Source organism: Dama dama, chromosome 22 (assembly GCF_033118175.1).
Source record: "Dama dama isolate Ldn47 chromosome 22, ASM3311817v1, whole genome shotgun sequence".
NCBI lineage: Eukaryota > Metazoa > Chordata > Mammalia > Artiodactyla > Cervidae > Dama > Dama dama.
In genome coordinates this window covers 17,150,383-17,177,152 of record NC_083702.1, presented here as the reverse complement: position 1 = coordinate 17,177,152, position 26,770 = coordinate 17,150,383, and the positions used below count along the sequence as shown (strand labels likewise).

The following is a 26,770-nucleotide window of genomic DNA, read 5'->3' as shown; positions in this document are numbered from 1 at the left end:
ACATCTTTGAAATGTAAATAGACAAACATACCTGATTTTCCCATCTATCCCTTCTTCTGGATCCCCTCTGCTTAAGTCTCCATTTTCTTGCCCTCTTGTCCCACGTGGATGCAGGGTGTGGGTGAGCACCAATTTGCCATCCATCAACTCAGAGAGAGATATGAGCTGATAATTTGCTCAGAAGGCTAGATAATTGAACAGACAAGAAATGGCAATGTTCTGAAGAAATGGTAGGCAGGGATGGAGAGAATGGATTCATAAGGATTTGATAACAACTAGACATGGGAAAAGAGCAAGGAGGAATCTATATCTGCCTGAGGAATAAACAGATAAAGTAACCTAGGGAATGAGAGATGAAAAGGCAGAGGTAGTTACCTAGAGTTAGAGTTTTAATTGACCCATGACCTCTTAAGCAGGATAAGGAAAACTGTATCCATTCTCTCCCACCAGCAAACTCCTACTTTGAAACTCTCATCCAAGTCTCCTGCCCAAGAATAGGTTAAAAACAGGTGATGTGACATCTCAGGGAAGAACATACAGGAATGTTCAGGATTGGGTTTTTACCATGAGTTTGTGAAATGAAAATATCTCCTGCCATATCAATAAACAAGAAATGTAACAACCATCAGAGATTTCGGGCCTCCAAACATGAATGAGGGATCCCAAGACTATGATCCAGGGGATACTCCCATTCCCCTCGGTGATTGCTGAGGAGCTGGGGAAATGCAAGAAGCAGCCATCTGCCACTCCTTAAGGTGAACAAGGAAACAGGATTGGCCCCTGATAGCTAAGCTGCATATGAAAGGAATGAATTCAGTGAGACCAGAGGCTTGCATCTTCCCATACACAGCATGCTAAATTCCTTAACTTGATACCTGATCTTTGATGTTCAGACTTCCTGCTCCCTTTGTTGCAAACTTGTATACAGCCTGACTTCCCTTCCTGCCTCCTTGGAGCAGTTTTCTCAGAGCTCCTGAGATGCTGTCTCCAGGGCTTAGAGTCCCAAGCATTTCCACCAAATAAAACAACTCTACCAGGTTCTGACTATATTTTCTGGTCGACAGTTTATCTTGCTAGGAGGGAGAGTGTGAATGTGGCCCAAGTTTAGGTGCTTTTTATTAGTAAGAATAACCTGAAGCATCACCCTCAATGGTGAAAAATTGAAGGCATTTCCCCTGAAATCAGGAACAAGACAAGGGTGCCCACTCTCACCACTACTATTCAAGATAGTGTTGGAAGTTCTGGCCACAGCAATCAGAGCAGAAAAAGAAGTAAAAGGAATCCAGATAGGAAAAGAAGAAGTAAAACTCTCACTGTTTGCAGATGACATGATCCTCTACATAGAAAACCCTAAAGACTCTACCAGAAAATTACTAGAGCTAATCAATGAATATAGTAAAGTTGCAGGATATAAAATTAACACACAGAAATCCCTTGCATTCCTATATACTAACAATGAAAAAACAGACAGAGAAATTAAGGAAACAATACCATTCACCATTGCAACAAAAAGAATAAAATACTTAGGAGTATATCTACCTAAAGAAACAAAGGACCTATACATAGAAAACTATAAAACACTGATGAAAGAAATCAAAGAGGACACAAACAGATGGAGAAACATACCGTGTTCATGGATTGGAAGAATTAATATTTTCAAAATGGCTATTCTACCCAAAGCAGTCTATAGATTCAATGCAATCCCTATCAAGCTACCAACGGTATTTTTCACAGAACTAGACCAAAGAATTTCACAATTTGTATGGAAATACAAAAAACCTCGAATAGCCAAAGTAATCTTGAGAAAGAAGAATGGAGCTGGAGGAATCAACCTGCCTGACTTCAGACTCTACTACAAAGCCACAGTCATCAAGACAGTATGGTACTGGCACAAAGACAGAAATATAGATCAATGGAACAGAATAGAAAGCCCAGAGATAAATCCACGAACCTATGGACACCTTATCTTTGACAAAGGAGGCAAGGATATACAATGGAAAAAAGACAACCTCTTTAACAAGTGGTGCTGGGAAAACTGGTCAACCACTTGTAAAAGAATGAAACTAGAACACTTTCTAACACCATACACAAAAATAAACTCAAAACGGATTAAAGATCTAAATGTAAGACCAGAAACTATAAAACTCCTAGAGGAGAACATAGGCAAAACACTCTCCGACATAAATCAAAGCAAGATCCTCTATGACCCACCTCCCAGAATATTGGAAATAAAAGCAAAACTAAACAAATGGGACCTAATGAAACTTAAAAGCTTTTGCACTACAAAGGAAACTATAAGTAAGGTGAAAAGACAGCCCTCAGATTGGGAGAAAATAATAGCAAATGAAGAAACAGACAAAGGATTAATCTCAAAAATATACAAGCAACTCCTGCAGCTCAATTCCAGAAAAATAAATGACCCAATCAAAAAATGGGCCAAAGAACTAAACAGACATTTCTCCAAAGAAGACATACAGATGGCTAACAAACACATGAAAAGATGCTCAACATCACTCATTATTAGAGAAATGCAAATCAAAACCACAGTGAGGTACCATTACACACCAGTCAGGATGGCTGCTATCCAAAAGTCTACAAGCAATAAATGCTAGAGAGGGTGTGGAGAAAAGGGAACCCTCTTACACTGTTGGTGGGAATGCAAACTAGTACAGCCGCTATGGAAAACAGTGTGGAGATTTCTTAAAAAACTGGAAATAGAACTGCCATATGACCCAGCAATCCCACTTCTGGGCATACACACTGAGGAAACCAGATCTGAAAGAGACACGTGCACCCCAATGTTCATCGCAGCACTGTTTATAATAGCCAGGACATGGAAGCAACCTAGATGCCCATCAGCAGATGAATGGATAAGGAAGCTGTGGTACATATACACCATGGAATATTACTCAGCCATTAAAAAGAATTCATTTGAACCAGTCCTAATGAGATGGATGAAGCTGGAGCCCCTTATACAGAGTGAAGTAAGCCAGAAAGATAAAGAACATTACAGCATACTGACACATGTATATGGAATTTAGAAAGGTGATAACGATAACCCTATATGCAGAACAGAAAAAGAGACACAGAAATACAGAACAGACTTTTGAACTTTGTGGGAAAATGTGAGGGTGGGATATTTCAAAAGAACAGCATGTATACTATCTATGGTGAAACAGATCACCAGCCCAGGTGGGATGCACGAGACAAGTGCTCCGGCCTGGTGCACTGGGAAGACCCAGAGTAATCGGGTGGAGAGGGAGGTGGGAGGGGGGATCGGGATTGGGAATACATGTAAATCCATGGCTGATTCATATCAATGTATGACAAAACCCACTGGAAAAAAAAAATAAAATAAAATAAAATAAAATAAAATAAAAAGAATAACCTGGAGCATCTGTGTTCCTGGGCTAAGTCATGTCCTCATTAGCATTTGAAGGAGGTGAGAAAACAGAGCAGTGCACTCATCCTGTATTTCCTTTGAGGAAAATGGTGTTTGAGAGCCAATCTGCTAAAAACATTTGACATGGAACTTGGTAATAATCAACAAAGAAAAAAAAATTTTACTTTATTCAGAATATTTCATTTTGAGCAATTTCCATATAACACAATCACAGATCAGCACTATTCTATTGAGATACAGGCAATTAGAATATCTGTGGCACAATCTTATATTTAATACAACATCATGGCAAAGTCACTGTGGATGTTCCCAGGGCACTTAGTTCAGCATCATCGTACCCGGGGTCCCCAGTCTCCCCCTGGAGCAGCCAGGGGCTCTCTTCTCCTTCCCCAGGATCAGCTTCTCCTCTAGAGACATTTAGAGAAGAGCCTGAAAGAGGAAAGAGAGGTATGATTTAGAACAGAGACAAGGGGGCCAGACAGTGAGGAGGAAGCAAGTTAAGCAAGTGGTGACGACAAAGCATCCCTGGGACCCAGGGGTGGGCAGGGAGGCTCAGACTATCTCATATCAGTTACAGTGAGGATGGATCCCAGCTGTCCTCTCAGATCCAGTCCATGTGGTCTCTGGGGCCTCAGCTCATGTGGAAACCCTGCATCACAGGAGACCTGTTCTCACACAGGAGCTCTGAGAAGGCCTGCCTCCAGGCAGTGAAGGGCTAGTTATTCAGTTGTGTCTGACTCTTAGCAACCCTACGAACTGTAGCCTGCCAGGCTCCTCTATCCATGGGATTCTCCAAGCAAGAATACTGGAGAGGGTAGCCATTCCCTTCTCCAGGGGATCTTCCTGATCCAGGGATCAAACCCAGGTCTCCTGCATTGCAGGCAGATTCTTTACCATCTGAACCACCAGGGAAAGCCCATCAAATGCATGAGATTACCCATGCGTGAGATTGTCAAATGCATGAGAAACTGTACAGAGGCTGGACATTGAGTTCAAATTCACCCTTTCTGGGACAGAGAACAAAGATTACAGGGGATCAGCTAACTCCACTCACCTGTCTGAGATGTCATCCCATCTTCCTTCTTTGGGAGCACTTCCTCCTCACTCCCCTGAGAGGCAGGAGGAGCCCCAGGTACCGGTACCTCTTCAGCATCATCATAATCCTCACCAAGGGCATAGGTCTTCTGATCTGGGGTTTCTGAGCGCAGAGCAGGGGTCAGATGAAACCACACTAAGTGGGTTGGTCTGGGAAATACCTAAGATTCCTTCTGATGCAGCATTTCTGAGCTGCTAAATACAGGCATCTGTCACTCCTTGTTTTAAAAGATTTTTTTCTCTAAGACCATGTTTCATTTTGATGTGTCCATAAACCAAAACATGACCTTACATATCTTAATATTTCCTGATTGAAAATATATATCTCAAAGCAACTCTCCCACCATTGAGCATTACTAAAGTATTTTAACAAACTGTGCTTTACAGATGTTATTTTTAAAGCCAATGTGTGTCTCTTGTGATTCTGAACACAGAGAGCCCAGCCCCAAATGTGAGACATCACAGAACAGCCAGAGAAGGAGAAGGACAGACCCTATCTAGACAAAAGGGATCCCTCTGGTCCATCAGAGGAAGACTGTTCCCCTTATATCTCCTCTCTATGAGGAGGGAAACTCTCCTCCACCACACTCACCTGAAGCATGTCCATCTCTATTACCTGGAGCGAATCTGGAGTCATTGTTGTCCTCACCATCCGACAGGAAGCCTAAAGTGGAGAAACATATCACACAACACACAGAATGACCCTCCCACACCCACAGGACCAATGTTAAAGCTGAGAAGGGATGGGACTGGCTCTTGCAGTGTAGACAGAGGCTGGGGGCTCACAGGGCTGTGAGAGGCCAGCCTGCCACTTTGGAGAGCCACCTCTGTGAACCTGGGGAACGTGCTGGGTCTACAGAAGCTGAGAAAATGTGCACACCCAGTGGGTGTGACAACCAGAGGTCCCAGGAGGGCAGATAGAGACACCCACCTGGGCTGCCCAGAAGACCCTCCTTCTGAGTCACAAGGTAATCGAGCTCCTCATACACAGCTTCAGCAAAAGCATCTTCATAGCTGGATAAGGCTGAGAGATCCCCCAGCAGGTCAGAGGTGCCACCCCAGACACACCAGTCCAACCGGCCCACTTTCATCTCCCTGATGCTCACACGGAGGCTGCCTGGACCTCGGCATCATCTCCCACCACATGCGCCATGTCAGCACCTTCTCCCCTCGGCTGACCTGAATTCACAGGTCAGCCACAACTCTGTCTGGCCTCATAGGAGAGGCTATGACTTATTAGAGTTCACGCCCCAGTCCTAAGAACCTCTGTCTACTCAGCCCTTAGAGCTCAGCACGGAGCACATGGAGTCTGAAACTCAGAATAGAGACTTGGCCCAGGCTCCCCTCCTCACACCTGCCCCATCTCCTGCCTGCACACACGCTCCCTGGTTCCCAGTTCCCCCTGCAGCCCACCTCTGCGCTCTGCTCTCCATCTGAGCACCTGAATCACCAGGATGATGAGGACCAGGAAGAGAAGGGCCCCCAGGATGAGGCAGAGGACCCCAGCCAGGGAGAAGAAGCCAGGGAGAGGACTTGAAGCTGGTCTGGACCCTAAAGAGAACAAGGCAACAGGGTGTGGAGAAGGTCCTGGGCACAGAGAAACCCCCAGGCCAGCATTCCCAGGGGCTCCAGACGATGGCATCCCAGCCTCAGACACAAGTGCACTGACAGTGACCTGGCTCCCCCAGGTCTCATCCTGAGATGAGTCAACTCCACTCGGCCAGTGTGGCCCCGAGTCAGAGCCGGGGATTGTCAGGGAGCTGCCCTGCCGAGACAGCCTCTGAGGACCCGGCTCATCTCTTCTCCTTGGGCTTCAGGAGACAGAGCGTCAAACAGTCCTGGGACCCTCACCTCACTGATGAGGAGCAACACTCAGGGGCAGGTGGGAGAACCTTAGATTCTGCAACACAGGAACCCATCTCCCTAGTATCCCAGTTATGAGAAAAATGTGGCCCCAGGAACCAAGGCAGAGGAGTTCTCCAACATATCGCCCTGGGCTCCTCCCCACCAGCCAGGGCTCCTCAGGCTCTTTCCTCTCCTGAGCTGTCAGAGGGCCCACAGAACAGGCCCCCAGACCTGAGGATTCTCTCCTGCCCATGGGTGTTCACAGTACCTGCTGCAGTCGGGAACACTGTTTTCCTTACACCTAAAGAGAAAAACAGCAGTGTGAGGAAAGGGAATTGGCCAGAAAGCAGGGCAAATCCATTTTTCTCTCCTGAGCCTGAAATCACCCCCCAGTCTCCACAACACCAGTGTCCAGTCCTCCCAGCTCCCCTGTCCTAGATCAGAGCCCCAGCACCAGGATGGGATGCGAACTCCCGACCACACCCAGCTCAGCCTGCTACCCCAGTGCTGCCCCAGCTCACCCAGGACGGACCGAGCCCCTCACTCACCAGAGCACCTCACACCAGCATCCTCCTCGTGCTTGCAGTTGCTCTGCCCCCAGGGATCCGCAGCACAGTCCCACAGGGAGGACTCCCGGCCCCCGCACCGCACCTCGTCCAGCCAGATGCTCCCGTTTCCAGGGCCAAACGCCGCGGCCCGCACGGCTTCCAGGGCCGGGCCACAGCCCAGCTGCTGACACACCACCTCGGCCTCTGCCAGGCTCCAGGAGTCATCGCACACGGTGCCCCAGGAGCCGCTGTGCCAGACCTCCACCCGCCCTGAGCACTCGCTGTCTCCTCCCCTGAGCCGGAGCTTCTCTCTGTCTGAAAAGGCAGCAGCCCCTCCTGTGACTCCCCTGGTGGGAAGAAGGAGCCCCTGGGAGCCCTGGGGAGGGTCGGGGCTGACGTACCTGTGCAGGGGGCAGCAGCTGGACAGCTCTTGGGTCTTCTTCCTGCAAACAACAGGGAAACAGTGGATCAGGGACAGCTGGGCGTGGTCTTGCCCCCAAATAAGATTATCTAAGGTCTGACTCAGTGCAAAGGACACATGAAAACACAGGCTTATTATCTCCTGGGCTGAAACTCACTGCATCTGATCACCAGCTGAAATTACCTTAAATATTTACTTGTTTCTCAGTCTTGACATTCCCACAGCAAATATAAACACAGACATCTTCAAATGTACACACACACCCCTCTGAATGGAAGTTCCATTAGAAGAAGGACCTTGTGTATCTTATATATGCCATGTTTCTGCTGTCAGGACAGTGCCTGCACATTGTAGGCACTCATTCAACAAATATCTATGGAAAACCTTTGCTAAATACCTAGATAGGGGCTTGATAAATATTTATTGAATGAATGAATACATGAATAAAATTCAGTAAAATAAAACTTTAAATTCACACTAATCAGTGAAATAGTAAACCAAATATACATGAATGGAAATACTCTATGATAATAGCTCATATTAAATTAATCAGCCCAGAAGAACAGTGTTAATTTATATTCAAAATCTCACATACGTAATTTTAGTGGAAGATTATTAGATAGATTATAAGCTACTCTTACCTACTATTCAGTGTAACAAGTGGGCAAGTGAAGACTACTGTTGTAAAAAGAAACTCTTTTTCAAATTTATTTTTAATTGGAAGATAACTGATCTACAATACAGTGTCGGTTATATGTGTCTGTGTTACTCGTTCAGCCGTGTCTGACTGTTCGTAACCTATGAAATGCAGCCCACCAGGCTACACTGTCCATAGGATTTTCCAGGCAAGAATACTGGAGTAGATTGCTATTCCTTTCTCTGATGGATGTTCCCTACCCAGGAATCAAACCCAGGTCTCCTGCACTGCAGGCAGTCTCTTTGCTGTCTGAGCCACCAGAAAAGCCCATAGTGTTGGTTAGGAATCTCTTAAAAAGGAAAGATACAGGAAAGACTTAGTAGAATTCTAAGAAGATATATGTACACATATATGTACACAGAGTAAGGCAAAAATTTTTGCAATAGAGTAAAAAAAAAAACCTACTGAGAAAAATTTGTATTGAGAAGATGCAGAAATAACAAACAAAAGACTGAAAAGTATATATAAAAGAATTGAAGCTGAGAGAAATCAATACAAATTCAAAGCAACACAAAAAACCAGAAGGGTAAATAGTACCTGTCATAAAGTATCAAAATTTGTATCTTCTTTCCAGATCTTCCTATCAAACCTCCTACCCACTTTACTCAGAGAACCTCTGAGAAAATGATGGTGGGACCTTTGTGAGGTCAAAGGTCATTTTCATGGTCAAAGACTTTACCACCTCTCAATTCTCAGTGTTTAATTGTAGGAAAAATATCATCAATAAAAGGTCTAATAGTTTAATGCCTCTTTGGCTTTCAAATGGAAAAGACAAAGAGATGAAAAAAGAGAGGCAAGGAAGGGAGTGAGCCTCTGCTTTTGAAGTATCTGTCCCCACATTCTCTTAGCTATGGGTTTCAGGCAACATCCAGCATACCATTCAAGGTGTACCTGAATAGGGTGTGTGTGTTTGTGTATGTGGAGGGGGAGGGAAGGAGAGAGAGAAACAGAGAGAAATGTTGAAGGAAGTAAGGTTCTATGGTTTGACTATTTGTTGCCCTCCCCAACATTTCTTTATTTCATTCAACATTTATTTTCAAAATCCCAGTTCCCAATGTAACAGTATTTAGTGGTGGAGCCTTCTCAAACTCTTCCAAAAACAGAAGAAAGAAACACTTCCAAATTCATTTTATGAGGCCAACATTATTCTGATACCAAAACCAGATAAGGACACCACAAGAAAAGAAAATTATGGGCTAATACTCTGATAAATATAGGTGCAAGAATCCTCAACAAAACATTAGAAAACTGAATTTGACAATACACTAAAAGAATCATACACCATAATCAAGTGATGTTTGTTCCAAGGATACAAGGATAGTTCAACATTCACAACCTAATCAATGTGATACACCAAATAAGCAAAACGAAGGTAAAAATCATATCTCAAAGGATGCAGAAAAAATGTTTGACAAATTCAAAATCCATTTATGATAAAAACTCTTTTACAAAGTAGTTATAGAAGGATTGCATCTCAATATAATTAAGGCCATATGAGAAGTTCACAGCTAACATCATATTTGACTGTACAAAACCAAAAGCTTTTCCTCTGAAATCAAACACAAGACAAAATTATCTACTCTCACCACTTTCATTCAGCTTAGTTTTGGTAGTCCCATCCAGATCCATCAGGCAATAAAAGAAAATCAGACATCCAAATCTGAAAGGAAGAGGCAAAACTGACACTGTTTGCACACTGAAAAGTGAAAGTGTTAGTCGCTCAGTCGTGTCTGACTCTTTGCTACCCCAAGGACTGCAGCCTGCCAGGCTTCTCTGCCCATTGGGATTCTCCAGGCAGGAATACTGGAGTGGGTTGCCATTCCCTCCTCCAGGGGATCTTCCCAACCCAGGGATCAAACCCGGGTCTCTTGCATTGCAGATGGATTCTTTACCATCAGACTCATGAGGAAGGAGACTCCCTTACATGATAGTATATATAGAAAACCCTAAACACTTCACCTAAGATATGAGAACTAATACACTCAGTAAAGTTGTAGAATGAAAAATCTATATACAAAAATCAGTTGCCTTTCTATGCACTAACAACAAACTGCCATAAGGAGAAACTGAGAAAACAATTCTATTTGCATTTGCATGAAAATGAATAAAATATTGAGGAATAAGTTTAACCAAGGAAGCGAAAGACCTGTACACTGAACACTATAAGACATTGATGAAAGATACTGAAGAAGACTCAAATAAATGGAAAGATATTCTGTGCTCATAGATTGGAAGATCTAATATTATTAACATGCCCATACTACCCAAAGCAATCGACAGATTCACTGAAATCCTTACCAAAATTTCAATGGAAAATTTCACAGATACAGACAAACACTCCTAAAATTTTCATGGAACCACAAAAGACAATGAATACCAAAGCAATCTTGAGAAAGAGTAACAAAGCTGGAAGTGTCATGCTTCCTGTTTTCAAACTATATTACAAAGCTATATTTGTCAAAAGAGTATGTTGTTGGCCTAAAAATGGACACAGAGATCAAAGGAACAGAATAGAAAGCCCAGAAATAAACCCACATTTGTACAATCAATTAATTTTTTACAAAGAAGCCAAGAATATACAATGAGGAAAGGACAGTTTTTTCAGTAAATGGCATTGGGAAAACTGGACAGCCACATGCAAAAGAATGAAACAGAACCATTAACTTACACCACTCACAAAAATTAACTCAAAATAGATTAAAGACTTGATCACAAGTTCTGAAGCCATAAAATTTCTATAGGCAAATACAGAAAATAAAATTGTTGACATCAGTCTTCATGAGGGATTATTGGATTTGACACAAAAATCAAAGAGAACAAGAGTAAAAACAAGCAGTTGGGACCACATAAGGCTACAAAGCTTCTGCCCAATTAAGGAAACCATCAACAAAATGAAAAAGCAACCTATGGAATTAGAGAAAATATTTACATATTATATTTCTGATAAAAATTATTATCCAAAATATACAAGGAACTCACACAACTCAGTAGCAAAAATCAAACAATATGACTTTCAAAAAATGGGCAGACAACCTGATAAATATTTTTTTAAAGAATGCACAGAACTTGCCAATAGGTACATGAAAACGTGCTCAATACTACTAATCATCAGAAAATACAGATCAAAGCCACAATGAGATATGACCTCATATCCTCTAGAAAGGTTTTTATCAAAAAGAAGAAACAACAGGAGTTGAGAATGTGAAGAGACAGGAAAGCTTTTGCCCAGTTAGAGGGAATGTAAGTTGATGCAACCCCAATGGAAACAGTATTGAGGTGCATCAAAAATTAAAAATAGAATTGTCATACGATTTGGCAGTTTTACTTTGGGGTATTCATCTGACAGAAACATTAACTTGAAAAACCAATGTTCACTGCAGCAATATTTGTTCAGTTGCTAGGTTGTGTCTGACTCTTTGCAACCCCATGGACTGCAGCACGCCAGGTTCCTCTGTCCTTCACTATCTCCCAAAGTTTGCTCAAATTCATCTCCACTGAATTGGTGATGCTATCCAACTATCTCATACTCTGTGGCCCCCTTCTCCTTTTGCCTTCAGTCTTTCTCAGCATCAGGGTATTTTCCAACAAGTCAGCTCTTCTCATCAGGCAGCCAAAGTATTGGAGCTTCAGCTTCAGCATCAGTCCTTCCAATGAATATTCAGAGTTGACTTCCTTTAGGATAGACTGGTGGGATCTCCATGCTGCTCAAGACACTCTCAATTCAATTGTGGCATCCAAGCACCACAATTCAAAAGCATCAACTCTTGGGCACTCAGCTTCTTTATAATCCAACTCTCACATCCATACATGACTAGTGAAATAAACATCACTTTGACTATATGGGCCTTTGTCTGCAAAGTGATGTCTCTGCTTTTGAATACTCTGTCTAGGTGTGTCATAGCTGTCCTTCCAAGGAGCAAGCCTCTTTTAATCTCATGGCTGCAGTCACCATTGGCAGTGACTTTGGAGCCCAAGAAAAGAAAATCTGTTTCCACTTTCTCCCTTTTTATTTGCCATGAAGTGATGGGGCCAGATGCCATGATCTTAATTTTTAGAATGTTGAATGTTGAGCTTTAAGCCAGCTTTTTCACTCTCCTCTTTCACCCTCAACAAGAAGCTCTTCAGTTCCTCTTCTCTTTCTGCCAATAGAGTGGTATCATCTGCGTATCTGAGGTTGTTGATATCTCTCACAGCAATCTTGATTTCAGCTTGTGATTCATTCAGCCTGGCAGTTCCCATGATGTATTCTACATATAAGTTAAATAAACAGGGTGACAATATACAGCCTTGACGAATTCCTTTCCCAATTTTGAACCAGTCAGTTGTTTATGTCCAGTTCCAACTGTTGCTTCTTGACCTGCATACAGGTTTCTCAGGAGGCAGGTAAGGTGCTCTGGTATTCTCCTCTCTTTAAGAATTTTCCACAGTTCGTTGTGATCCACACAGTCAAAGGTTTTAGTCTAGTCAATGAAGCAGACGTTTTCCTGGAATTCTCTGGCTTACTCTACGATTCTACAAATGTTGGCAATTTGATCTCTGGTTCCTCTGCCTTTTCTAAACCCAGCTTGTATATCTTGGACGTTCTCAATTCACTTATTGCTGAAGCCTAGCTTGAAAGACTTTGAGCATAACCTTGCTAGCATGTGAAATGAGCACAATTGTGCAGTAGTTTAAACATTCTTTGGCATTGCCCTTCTTCAGGATTGGAATGAAAATTGACCTTCTCCAGTCCTGTGGCCACTGAAGAATTTTCCAAATTTGCTGATATATTGACTGCAGCACTTGAACAGCATTACTTTTTAGTATTTGATAGCAATGTATACAAGAGCCAAACAAGGTAAGTCTTCACTGATGGATGAATGGATACAGAAAATGCAATATAGACATATATCCACCCATAAAAAAGAAGAAAATTTTGCCAATTTCAACAAGGATGGACCTTGAGGGCATTATGCTAAGTGAAATAAATCAGACAGAGAAAGAAAAATACCATAAAATCTCATTTATATGTGTAATCTTAAAGCAAAAAGCAAGTTCAGAGATACTGAGTAGCTGGTGGCTGCCAGAGATGGGGATTTGGTGTGGGCAAATGTAGTCAAAAGATATAAACTTGAGTTATAATATTAATAGGTGAAGAGATATAACATACAGCATGGTGACTATAGTGAACACGATACTGTCTATTTGAAAGATGATGAGAAAATACATCTTAAACATCCTTATCATATAAGAAAAATATTTAACTATATATATGGTTATGGATATAACTAGACTTACTGTAGTGATCATTTATCAATATACACAAATATATAAGCATTATGTTGTACACAACAAGCAATATAATGTTATGTCGATTATATCAATTAAAAACTTTTAATAAAGCAAGTTTGGAACATCTGGATTAAATTAGCTCCATCCAAACTTCATTTTATAAACTCAAACACATCACTTAGATTTTAAAAGATCAGATCTCACTAATAACACCCTACAGGGTTGGGACAGACACAGAAACAGACATGAGTCACCTGCACATGAGATGTAGGCTTCCTCCCTTGGAGAGCATGAACTGTATTTCCAAGGATCAGAAGGACACTGCCAGAGAGAGGTGTCAGTTTTCCGACACTGGATTCCATCTACCCACCGGGGTCTAGAACCTTCCCTGAGACCAACAGAAGTGTAGAGACTTCCACTGTCCCCACAGCCAAGCTGACTGCAGATGATGGACACGGTGACATCATCCATGGGGCTGCGGCAGACACTGCCCCAGGTCCCGTTGTAGAAAACTTCCAGCCACCCAGCACACTCCTGCTCCTCGCTCACCATCCTGAGGGCCAGGAACTCTAAGATGGAAATGGAAAAGACAGGACACAGTGAGCCCTGCACTCAGTGCTCCAGGTTTTCCTGTCTCCCCAAAATTGTGAACACTCATCTGTGACCCAGCTGAGGAAGCAAATCCATTAGATAACCAGAGTGAAACCTGTCTCCTTTTTATCTGACTTTGTCCATCTGTGTCTGTCTTTCTAAATATTTCTACCACCATGATGTAGTGTACATGAACTGGGAGGAAGACCAGCATGGACACCTGCAGGGAGAGGGAGCTGACTCCTGCTTCCTGACAAAACATCTAAAAGAGTGTATGAAAGGGATGTGATGTGGACAGTGTGGAGGCAGATAGAAAATGGACCTGTGTCTGTTTCCTTATCTGGCAAAGGGGACTTTACAGATGTGATTAAGGTAATGACCTTGAGATTAACCTGAAATATGGTGGATTAACCAGATGAGCACAGTCTAATCACATTCTTAGACTCACTATCCTTTACAATGGAATACTTTTCCTCGTTTTGCTAGAGGGAGATGTGAATATGTATAACGGTTAGAGAGGTGGAGCACTGCTGGTCTGATGATGAACAGAAGGGGGTTATGAACAAAGGCAGGCAGGCAGTTTTTAGAAGCTTGAAAAGACAAGAAACAGATTCTTTCCCAGAGGCTCAGAAGTGATGTGACCCTACTGAAACCTTGAACCCATCCAGTGAGATTCCTGCTGGACATCCAAGCTACAGAAGTGTAAGGAAAGAAATATGTTGTTTGTTGTTTTAAACCATTAACTATGTGGTCATTTGTTACAGAACAAAAAAAAACTAGCACCTTGGCTTTAAGACTTCTCTACCATATGTACCAGACGAGTGAGCCCTGATTTCAAGGAAAACTGAGAAAACCTTCTGCCAGGAAACACTACTGAGAAGAAAGGACCAGATCGTCAGCTGCTGCAGGAGGAAGTGAAAGCACCTCGTCTTCACGTCTGCTGGAAACACAGGCTCCGTGGGGGGAAGCCTCCTTCCCAGGTCCTTTCAGCATCTCTCCCCCAGGGTTCAGACTCCCGTCCTCCTGGGCCCCACCCCTCCCCCAGCCTGTGGACAGTGTGCAGCGCAGACCTGAGCAGATGACCCCCGCGTCCTCCTTGTGTCTGCAGTGGTGCCGCCCCCAGCCTCGGGAAGGGCACCTCCACACGTGGGACTCCTTTCCTGTGCAGTTCAGGTCGTCCAGCCAGATGGGCCCTGCCCCTGCCCCGAAGTGAGCAGACCCCGTGGCATTGAGGGCTTCTCCACAGCCCAGCTGCCTGCACACCACGCGGGCATCGTCCAGGTCCCAGCCGTCATCACAGATGGTGCCCCAGGAGCCCTGGTCAAGGATCTCCACTCTCCCGGCGCAGGGACCGCCCCCGTCCACCAGGCGGAGCTGTCTGCTGTCTGAGGAGAGAGAAATGGGACAATGGGGCGGTGACGGGGGAATGAGAAGGGTCTTCTGTCCTGTGGAACCCTCACCTGAGCAGTAGGGGGCGCTCTCCTCTGAGGCTGCAGACCCTGCTTGTTCAGACAGGGAGTCATTGCACTGGGGCAGCACCTGGGTGTGGTTTCCTGAAGAAACAGCATTGATTAGAGGGTTGAGAGGGTTGAAGATCAAGATACTCAGTTGAGCTAAATAATTTTTAGGAGAGGAGGGGAGTTTGGGGCAAATGGATACATGTATATGTATGGCTGAGTCCCTGGCTATTCACCTGAAACTATAACAACATTGTTAATCAGCTAAACCCAATACAAAGTAAAAAGTTCAAAAAAAAAAAAAAAAAAAAAAAACAATAATAATAATAACCTAGTGATGGAGCTGAGATGAAAGCTGTAACATACCAGTAAAGTTACCATAATCTTAGTGTTCCCTTTCTCTATGAACAGTCCTGGTCCTGACAATACCATGATTCCTGTTTTAAGCCAAGCTTTGCCCTAAGAATGAGTTAAATAAGTTGCTCTATCCTTAATCTACACCTAAATAGAAGAAGCAAAACAAAATCCTTTCTGAAGGATTTGTACAAAATTTTTTATCTACAATGTTTGTGATTTTAAAAACACTTACATAAAAGAGATCTCATGGAAACCAAGAGGGAAAAGAAACATTAAAAAAATTTCCCAGGGTATTTGGCTCTTAGAGTTACCTGACAGAGAATTTATTTTATTTATTTTTATTAATTTTTATTTGAGCATAATTGATTTACAATGTTGTGGTAGATTCTACTGTATAAGAAATTTAATAAGTTATATATACATATATGGGTTTCCTAGGTGACTCAGTGGTAAAAATTCTGCCTGCCAAATAGGAGACTGGGGTTCCATGCCTGGTTGGGAAGACCCTCTGGGGAAAGAAATGGCAACCCACTCCAGTATTCTCACCTGGGAAATCCTATGGACAAAGGAGTGTGGCAGGCTACAGTCCATGGGGTCACAAAAGAGACAGAAGCAACTCAGCGACCAAGCAACTACACATATATATATCTCCCCTCTTTCTTGGATTTACTTCCTATTTAGGTCACCACAGAGTACTGAGTAGAGTTCCCTGTGCTATACAATAGGTTATTATTTATCTATTTTATGTGCTCAGTTCAGTCGCTCAGTGCTGTCCAACTCTTTGCGACCCCATGAACCACAGCAGGCCAGGCCTCGCTGTCCATCACCAACTCCTGGAGTCCACCCAAATCCATGCCCATAGAGTCGATGATGTCATCCAACTGTCTCATCCTCTGTCGTCCCCTTCTCCTCCTGCCTTCAATCTTTCCCAGCATCAGGGTCTTTTCCAATGAGTCACCTCTTCGCATCAGGTGGCCAAAGTATTGAAGCTTCAGCTTCAACATCAATCTTTCCAATGAACACCCAGGACTGATCGCCTTTAGGATGGGCTGGTTGGATCTCCTTGCAGTCCAAGGGACTCTCAAGAGTCTTCTCCAACCCCCACAGTTCAAAAGCATCAATTCTCCTGTGCTCAGCTTTCCTTATAGTCCAACTCTCACATCCATACATGACCACTGGAAAAACCATAGCCTTGACTAGACGGACATTTGTTGGCAAAGTTTATGTGTGCATGTATGCTAAGTCACTTCAGTCGTGTCTGACTCTGTGACACTATGGATTGTAGACCATCAGGCTCCATGTCTACGGGATTCTCCAGGCAATATCAATTTTATACTTAGTATCAATAGTGTAGGGCTTCTGAGTCTGATGGCTCAGGCAGTAAAGAATCCGCCGGCAATGCAAGAGACCTGGGTTTGATCCTTGGGTTGGGAAGATCCCCTGGAGGAGGGTATGGCAACCCACTCCACAATTCTATCCTGGAGAATCCCCATGGACAGAGGAGCCTGGCAGGCTATAGCCCATGGGGTTGCAGAGTCAGATATGATTCAGTGACTAAGTGCACAGCACAGCACATCAGTAGTGTATATATGTCAATCTCAATGTCCCAGTTCATCCCACTCTTCATTTCCCCTCTTAGTATCCATACGATGTTCTCTATATTGGTGTCTCTATTTCTGCTTTGCAGTAAGTTCATCTCTACCATTTTTCTAGATTCCTCATATAAGTAATGTTATACAGTATTTGCGTTTCTTTTTCTGATTTACTTCATTCTACAAAACAATCCTATTTCAAATCCTAAAAGATGATGCTGTGAAAGTGCTGAACGCAACATGCCAGTAAATTTGGAATACTCAGCAGTGGCCACAGGACTGGAAAAGGTCAGTTTTCATTCCAATCCCAAAGAAAGACAATGCCAAAGAATGCTTAAATTACCACACAACTGCACTCATCTCACACACTAGCAAACTAATGCTCAAAATTCTCCAAGCCAGGCTTCAACAACATGTGAACCGAGAACATTCAGATGTTCAAGCTGGTTTTAGAAAAGGCAGAGGAACAAGAAATCAAATTGCCAACATCCGCTGGATCATCTAAAAAGCAAAAGAGTTCCAGAAAAAAAACATCTATTTCTGCTTTATTGGCTATGCCAAAGCCTTTGACTGTGTGCATTACAATAAACTGTGGAAAATTCTAAAAGAGATGGGACCACCTGACCTGCCTCTTGAGAAATCTGTATGCAGGTCAGGAAGCAACAGTTAGAACTGGACATGGAACAACAGACTGGTTCCAAACAGGAAAAAGAGTACGTCAAGGCTGTATATTGTCACCCTGCTTATTTAACTTATATGCAGAGTACATCATGAGAAATGCTGGGCTGGATGAAGCACAAGCTGGAATGAAGACTGCTGGGAGAAATATCAATAACCTCAGACATGCAGATGACACCACCCTTATGGCAGAAAGTGAAGAAGAACTAAAGAGCCTCTTGATGAAAGTGAAAGAGGAGGGTGAAAAAGTTGGCTTAAAGCTCAACACTCAGAAAACAAAGATCATGGCATCCGGCCCTATCACTTCATGGCAAAGAGATGGGGAAACAGTGGAAACAGTGGCTGACTTTATTTTGGGGGGCTCCAAAATCACTGTAGATGTTGACTGCCACCATGAAATTAAAAGACGCTTACTCCTTGGAAGAAAAGTTATGACCAACCTGGACAGCATATTAAAAAGCAGAGACATTACTTTGCCAACAAAGGTCTATCTAGTCAAGGTTGTAGTTTTTCCAGTGGTCATGTATGGATGTGAGAATTGGACTATAAAGAAAACTGAGCACCAAAGAATTGATGCTTTTGAACTGTGGTGTTGGAGAAGACTCTTGAAAGTCCCTAGGACTGCAAGGAGATCCAACCAGTCCACCCTAAAGGAGATCAGTCCTGAATGTTCACTGGAAGGACTGACGCTAAAGCTGAAGCTCTGGTACTTTGGCCAGCTGATGTGAAGAACTGACTCATTTGAAAAGACCCTGATGCTGGGAAAGATTGAGGGCAGGAGGAGAAGGGGACAACAGAGGATGAGGTTGCTGGATGGCATCACCAACTCAGTGGACATGAGTTTGAGTAATCTCCGGGAATTGGTGATGGACAGGGAGGCCTCTCGTGCTTCAGTCAATGGGGTCGCAAAGAGTCAGACACGACTGAGCGACTGAACTGAACTGAACTGAATAATTAGTGATGTTGAACATCTTTTCATGTTGTTGTTAGCCATCTGCATGTCTGGAGAAATGTCTGTTTAGGTCTTTTTCCCATTTTTTAATTGAATTGTTTGGTTTGTTGATATTGAGTTGTTTGTGCATTTTCAAGATTAGTCGCTTGTTAGTTGCTTCATTTTAGTGGCAAATATTTTCTCCCATTCTAACAGTTGTCTTTTTGTTCTGTTTATGGTTTCCTTTGCTACACAAAAGCTTTTAAGTTTAACTGGGTCCTCTTTGTTTATTTTTGTTTTTACTTTCTTTACTCCAGAAAGTTGGTCAAAAAAGATCTTGTTGTAATTTATGTCAAAGAATCTTCTGCCTATGTTTTCCTCTAAAAGTTTTATAGTCTGACAGAGAATTTAAATAGCCATGATTAAACTGCTCCAAGAATTAATTAACAAGATGTGTTTCTTGGCAGAGAAATGATAACAAAATCAAATGAAAATTCTACAGCTGAAATTAAGAACTAGACAATGAGTTTATTAGCACATTAGATCAATATGAAGTAGAAATAGTAAAATGGAAGATGAGAGGACAAGTGTTCCTCTATATAGAAAAGCTGATCACATGGTAAGTGCCTGGTTAACAATACTGTATAATGAAGTTTCCCCCCCACACTTAGCAGTTGAAGGATTTTTTTTTTTTTTTTTAATTTTCATCATGATTTTCTGGTCAGTAATTTGGGAAAGACTCAACTTGGCAGTTCTATCTTTGGGGTTTCTCATGTAGTTGCACTTAGATATTATCTGGGGCTGATATCTCTAAAGGTTTGATTGAACTGTGATTATGTAAGGAAATTCCCTGAAGTATTTTTTGTTGTTGTTGGGGAAGGGGAGGGATAAAGGAGCATCCTGTCTGCAACTTAATCCAGAAAGATTTTACATACTCAGGGGGAAAATGGGGCAGGAGAGAAACAAAGGAGGAGAGAGAGGGAAAGCTAGAGCAAGACAGAGAAAGAGAGAGAAAACTAGAGTGAGAGAGAGAGAGGGAGAGAAAAGAAAGAAAGAAAGAAGGATTAAAGCAAAATACTAACCTAACATTTGGGGAATCCAGATAAAGTCCAGAGAGAATTCATTCCTAGAAAACCTTCACTAAAGGAAATAATAGTAACATCAAACCCCTAAAATGCCTAGGAGAAAACCTAGGTAAAGATGTGCAAAACATCTGAGAGAAATTCAAGACCTAACTGAATGAAAGGATATATTTTGCCAATGAATTGGGAAACTCAATGTTGTCAAAATAAATCATTCTCAAATTTATATACAGATTAAAGCTAACCTCAATAAAATTCCCTGATGCTTTTGTGTGTGTGAAACATGACAAGATGATTCAAAATTTATGTTGTTCTTCAGTCACTCAGTCATGTCTGACTCTTTGCAACCCCACGGACTGCAGCAAGCCAGGCTTCCCTGTCCATCACCAACTCCCAGAGGTTACCCAACCTTGTGTCCATTGAGTCAGTGATGCCATCCAACCATCTCATCTTCTGTTGTCCCCTTCTCCTCCTGCCTTCAGTCTTTCCCAGCATCAGGGTCTTTTCTAGTGAGTGAGCTCTTCACATCAGGTGGCAAAGTATTGGAGCTTCAGCTCAAAAATGTATACAAAATACAAAAACCAAGAAAGACCAAGGCAGTTAGCAAGAACAACAACATAACTTCTTTAAATTAAAGTTACCCGGGTTTACTATGTGTGCTTAGTCACTCAGTCATTTCTGATTCTTTGTGACACAGGGGACTATAGCCCACCAAGCTCCTCTCTCCATGGGGACTCTCCAGGCAAGGATATGGAGTCGGTTGCCATGCCCTTCTCCAGGGGATCTTCCCAACCCAGGGATCAAACCCAGGTCTCCCGCCTTGCAGACAGATTCTTTACCATCTGAGCCACCAGGGAAGGTTCAAGATTTACTATAAAGTTACAATAATTAAGAAAACATGGGGAAAAAAAAGAAAATGTGGGACAGGTGCAAGGATAGACAAATGACACAGTGGAACAGAATAGAGAGTCTAAAAGAAGTACTCAGACATATGTGCCCTTTCGTCCATCATGAAGGTGGCACTGCAGTAGGGAATAGTCTTTTCATAAAAAGACTTTGAGTCAATTGGATGCCCATATGAAAGCATGACACTTGACCCTTATCCTACACAGTTATCAATCCTAGAAGCAGTGTATAATTATATGCAAAAGAAAAATAATTACACTTCTGTGAGATACTCTCAGAGAATATTTTTGTGATTTTGGAGTAGCAAAGTTCTTTCTAGAAGGATATAAGGAGCTCTGTGGACTGCAACAATGGACTGGTTCAAAACTGAGACAGAAGTACGTCAAGGTCGTATACTGTCACTCTGTTTATTTAACTTGTATGCAGAGTAAGTCATGCGAAATGCCGGGATGGATGCAGCAGAAGCTGGAGTCAAGACTGCTGGGAGAAATATCAATAACCTCAGATATGCAGATGACACCACCCTTATGGCAGAAAGCAAAGAGGAATTAAAGAGCCTCTTGATGAAAGTGAAAGAGGTGAGTGAAAATGTTGGCTTGAAACTCAACATTCAGAAAACGAAGATCATGGCATCTGGTCCCATCACTTCATGGCAAATAGATGGGGAAACAATGAAAACAGTGACAGACTTTATTTTCTTGGACTCCAAAATCACTGCAAATGGTGACTGCAGCCATGAAATTAAAAGATGCTTGCTTCTTGGAAGAAAAGCTATGACAAACCTAGATAGCATATTAAAAAGCAGAGATGTTACTTTGCCAACAAAGGTCCAACAAAGCTAGAGTTTTTCCAGTAGTTATGTATGGATGTGAGAGTTGGACCATAAAGAAAGCTGAGTGCTGAAGAATTGATGCTCGTGAACTGTGGTTTTGGAGAAGACTCTTGAGAGTCCCTTGAACTTCAAGGATATTAAGCCAGTCAGTCCTAAAGGAAATCAGTCCTGAATATTCATTGGAAGGACTGATGCTGAAATTGAAGCTCTAATACTTTGGCCAGATGATGGGAAGAACTGACTCATTGGAAAAGACCCTGATGCTGAGAAATATTGAAGGCAGGAGGAGAAGGAGATGACAGAAGATGAGATGAGTGGGTGGTATCCCCAACTCAATGGATATGAGCTTGAACAAGATGCGGGAGATAATGAAGGACAGGGAAGCTTGATGTGCTGCAGTCCATGGGGTCGCAAAGAGTCAGACATGACTGAGCAACTGAACTGTACTGACTGACTGAAGGAGCACTACATGTACAGTAAAAAAGGTGACAAGTCAAGCTTAAGATTAGTAACTTGGCTCACTGAAGTACAGCATACCTTTAAGAAAATAAAAATATAAGACAGAATTAAACACACAAAAAACATAATAAATATTTGTTCCAAAAGTCATCATCAAGGTAGTTTGCACCACTGTATTTGTAATAGTCAAAACCTGGCAACAAACTCAAATCTCTGCCATTAGTTGAATGGATCAACACATGGTCATGTGATCATTCAAAGGATTACACTATCATAATAAAACTGAATACCGTGTTGCCATAAACAACATCATGAGTGAATTTCAAACACAGTTTGAAATCAAAGAAATTAGACACGAAAGAAAACATTCTGTATGGTTATACATAAAGTTCAAAAACTGACAAATTATTCTATGGCAGTACAAGTCTTAGGTAAGCAGTCTTCCCTGGAGAGGAGGAGGACACAGCTTTTGGGAGGCAATAGTGCATCTGTGGTGCTGTGAATGTTCTCTTGGTAGATCTGGGTTGGGGAACATGACCTAGGTGTACACTTACTATTTGTACTTTGTTCTCTATTATTACCATAAATAATAATATTTCATAAAAATATTATTCATCTAAGTATTTCTTTCCCTGACATAGCACTTCTTAGCATTTCTTAGCACTTCTTTCCCTTGAAAAAATGAGTGAACAATGAGAAGGTTATGGAACAGGACCTTAACGGAGCCTTCTCAGGACAGACCACCCTCATGTCCTCCACTTGCTTCTGTCTGTAGAAAATCCTTAGCCAAAGAATCAATTTGATCACAGAAATGAGAAAATTTCGGAAACAAAGGAAAACCGTCAAATAGGATAAAAGAATAATAGTTTAACCCTAAATAAAGTCAAGGATTTTTAGTTCCTCCTCATGGGCTATAGCTAACATTCTGAGCCACATCCTTTGAGCTTTTGTGCAGATACTGAAATCCCAACCAGGTGGTAGAAGTAAATTACATGATGACCAGACTAGTGGGGTGCCATTTCCTTCTCCAGGGGATCTTCCCAACCCAGGGATCAAACCTGAGTCTCTTGCATTGCAAGCAGATTCTTTACCATCTGAGTCAACAGGGAAGCCCATAATCTTCTTCATCTGGCACAATTCCAAGAATTGGCCTCAAGGAAATGGGAACAGACAGACATAGAACTGATGATTAACTGTATTCCAAACAATAAAGGTGACACTGATCAGACCTATTTCAAGATGACTGCCGGAGCTAGCTGTGCTATTCTGCAGGTAACCTGTCCCCTGCCTCCACCTGTGCACTCCTGAAATTCCCATTTAAAAACTCTTGCCTCTGATCAGTAAGGGGGAGCTGGTTCTTTGTTACATTAGTCCTCTGTCTCCCAGAACTGCTGGGTTCCTCAATAAAGCTGTCTTTAATTTTACCCCACATTCGACTCTCACTTTTGGATTCTTGAGTAATGAGCAGCTGAAACCTGAGTTCAGTAACAAGAATAAACATTTCACTATAGAATATCTTCCTTTTCAAGCCTGTTTTCTCTTACTCTCTGCTTTGGGGACATTTCACCCCAGGAGCATCCTAAGTACAGTAGCCCGTCCCTGTCTTACCTGAGCAGATCACAGAGGCTGTGTTGCCATGGGAACAGTCAGGAACACCCAGGGCAGTCACAGGGCAACTCCACAGGAAGGACTCAGCCCCTGAGCAGTGAAATCGGGCTTTCCAGAGTTGATCACTTCCTTCTGCTCCATTTGGGGTGGAGATGGCAACGCCACAGCCGAGCTGATGACAGACAACATTGGCATTGGCCAGACTCCAGTGGGAGGCACAGAGAGCTCTCCATTGTCCAGAAATATTCATCTCCACCTGTCCCTCACACCTAGAGGTGCCGTTTTTCATAAGCCGGACTTCTGTGTACACTGATAGAAAAAGACAGGATTTCAGCAAAATCTGATTTCTTTTTTAGCTTGAACTGAGTGTACATAGAGGATAAGTCCTGACGTGCATCTCACCTGAACAGACAACCTGAGCAGCTCCACTGTGGTGGCACGTGCCATCTGGACAGGGCACTCTGGGGCAGAACCAGAGCTTAGGCTCCTCCCCCTCACACCTGAACTCTTCAGCCCAGACCCGGCCTTCTGACTCTCTGAAGGGCACATGTCCCAGGACAGACACAGCCTTGCCACACCCCAGCTCTGCACAGATGACCTGGGCAGTGGGGAGTGTGAAGTTCCCATCAGACACTGGGGTCCAGGCTTCTCCAGAACGCACTTCTACTTGCCCTGAGCAGGGTCCATCCCCTCCAGCCAGACGCACAAATCCTAAGAGAAACAGAGAACAACAAACCCAGTGAGTGTTCATCAACCTGGCTTGACAATTCGAAACAACATCTCACAGGCAATGGTGTGAAAGCTTTTTTTCCAACTGTGGAATAAGAGGGGATAAGAAGAGAGAATTTGCCTGTCATTGTCAAACTGCATTTTCATGAGCAAGTTTCTGAAGAGATATCCAGAAGGATTGAAGGATCCATTCAGAATGGCTGAATCCTAAGAATATATATTTTGGTTAGGAATGTTAATTCCTCTCTGGGGGCCTGGAAACTACAGTGCCCAAAGAAACTGCACAGTGGTAGATATTCAAACTTGGGTACAGAGCTGAACTGAGAGTTAAAAAGGTCCATGGGATTCAAGAGGTTAGAGGCCTAAGAGCCAGAGAAGTTTAGAAGTTTAGAGGACCATCCTGAGAATTCTGAGGCTAAGAGTCTAGCCAGTTTTCTCTCAGAGCCAATATTCAAGTCACTGAGGACAGGGAAAATCACGCGGGCTGGATCTGAGTGCAGGTATTATAACCTAATTGTGAAAGAAGTTGTCCACAGGTAAGTTTAGAAGTGACAAAAGCTCAGAGAGTCATAGGAAAGGGATGGAATGGTCCGAGCCATCTTTCTTAAAAACCTAGGATTTATCAAGACACCTGGGAGAAAGTGAGGTCTCAGTGGGATTATGCAAGACAATGTAGCTAGTTGATTACTTCATACTAGACATGAGATTCTCAGCAAATGTGAAAGAGTAATGCTAATTTAATGTATTCCAACCTTACCTATATGCTAACTGCATATGCTTTTCCTATTTGGATTTCTGAGATAAGAAGCCAGCAAGCTATAAAAAAGGAGAGTGAGAGGAAGAGAGCAGACAGAAAACAAGCCATATATACTTTAGAGATTTCTAAATTACAAAAGCCTCAATAGGAATGAAACAGAGAAAGATTTGGGGGAAAAAAGACTTGTTCAACAAGATTTTAACACTTTTTATCCCCTGTGCTCCTCCCATTTGCCACATAACCCTGCTACCCTTTCCCATTTCTCCCAATGCAGAAAAGAAAAAAACAAGCTTAAGAGCTACAAATAGATGGGAAGGAGACTTCAAAAGGAAAGAACTTCTGTAGGGAGTGAGGTGGAGTGAGTGGTAGGTTAAACGCAGAGTGGATGGAGTATGAGAGAGAGACCAAAGAAAAGACTGATGAAAATGTTTCATCCTTCAGAGACTGTATTTTGGATGGAGAAAAGGTAGTCCAATAGGAAAACACCTGCACATCATAAAGAACAACTTTTAAAATAATTTTCCTGGTTTCTGAGTATGCTCATGATTATTCATGTACATGGTGCAATTTGTTCTGGTGAAGGACTCTGATTGCATAAGTTTGTGAACTTTGAAGTCTCAAAAAGAATGATGTAACAGAATAAAAATCTACTATAGAGAGCAGGCAGAGAAGGCAATGGCAACCCACTCCAGTGTTCTTGCCTGGAGAATTCCAGGGACAGGGGAGCCTGGTGGGCTTCCGTCTAAGGGGTCGCACAGAGTTGGACACGATGGAAGTGACTCAGCAGCAGCAGCATAGAAAGCAGGAGAGAACAGAAAAGGCACTGCAGAAATTAAAGAATTGAAGGATTAGCTTGACCACTTATACAAGAATGAATGATGAGAGAGAGGAAGATCTGCTTGCCTTTTATTATTTATCCATTTCCATCTCCCCAGAGAGGCCCAGGTTAGGACCCCAAATCTATTCTGGCTGGGAGTTTGGTCATGGGCTACACATCCTAGATAAAGCGTTTTTATTTAACTGGTTCTTGTTGTTGTTGTTGCTCAGTCACTCAGTCATGTCTGACTCTTTGCTACCTCTAGGACTGCGGAATGACAGGCTTCCCTGTCCTTCACTATCTCCATGAGTTTGCTCAAACTCATGTCCATCGAGTCGGTGATGCCATCTAACCATCTCATCTTCTGTCGCCCCCTTCCCCACCAGCCTCCAATCTTTCCCACCATCAGGGTCTTTTCCAATGAATCAGTTCTTCATATCAGGTGGCCAAAGTATTGGAGCTTCAGCTTCAGCATCAGTCCTTTCAGTGAATATTCAGGGTTGATTTCCTTTAGGATTGACTGGTTTGATCTCCTTGCAGTCCAAGGGACTCTCAAGAGTCTTCTCCAACACCACAGTTCAAAAGCATCAGTTTTTCCGTGTTCAGCCTTCTTTATGGTCTAACTCTCACATCCATACATGACTATTGAAATAACCATAGCTTGGACAAGATGGACCTTTGTCTCAAAGTAATG

General features: G+C 42.7%; 1 protein-coding gene across 1 annotated transcript in view; it reads right to left on the bottom strand.

The window, feature by feature from the left end:
* Positions 1 to 3,608: 3,608 nt before the first annotated feature.
* The window catches only part of LOC133043048 (uncharacterized), a 128,274-nt gene continuing 105,112 nt past the window's right edge, over positions 3,609 to 26,770 (bottom strand). Inside the window, 13 exon segments of the mRNA XM_061123937.1 lie at positions 3,609 to 3,832; positions 4,458 to 4,601; positions 5,091 to 5,162; positions 5,430 to 5,522; positions 5,912 to 6,049; positions 6,612 to 6,644; positions 6,892 to 7,206; positions 7,293 to 7,334; positions 13,535 to 13,849; positions 14,942 to 15,256; positions 15,332 to 15,424; positions 23,774 to 24,082; positions 24,176 to 24,484. Of these exon segments, the coding sequence (XP_060979920.1) occupies positions 3,687 to 3,832; positions 4,458 to 4,601; positions 5,091 to 5,162; positions 5,430 to 5,522; positions 5,912 to 6,049; positions 6,612 to 6,644; positions 6,892 to 7,206; positions 7,293 to 7,334; positions 13,535 to 13,849; positions 14,942 to 15,256; positions 15,332 to 15,424; positions 23,774 to 24,082; positions 24,176 to 24,484 (2,324 nt within the window). The 3' untranslated portion in view covers positions 3,609 to 3,686.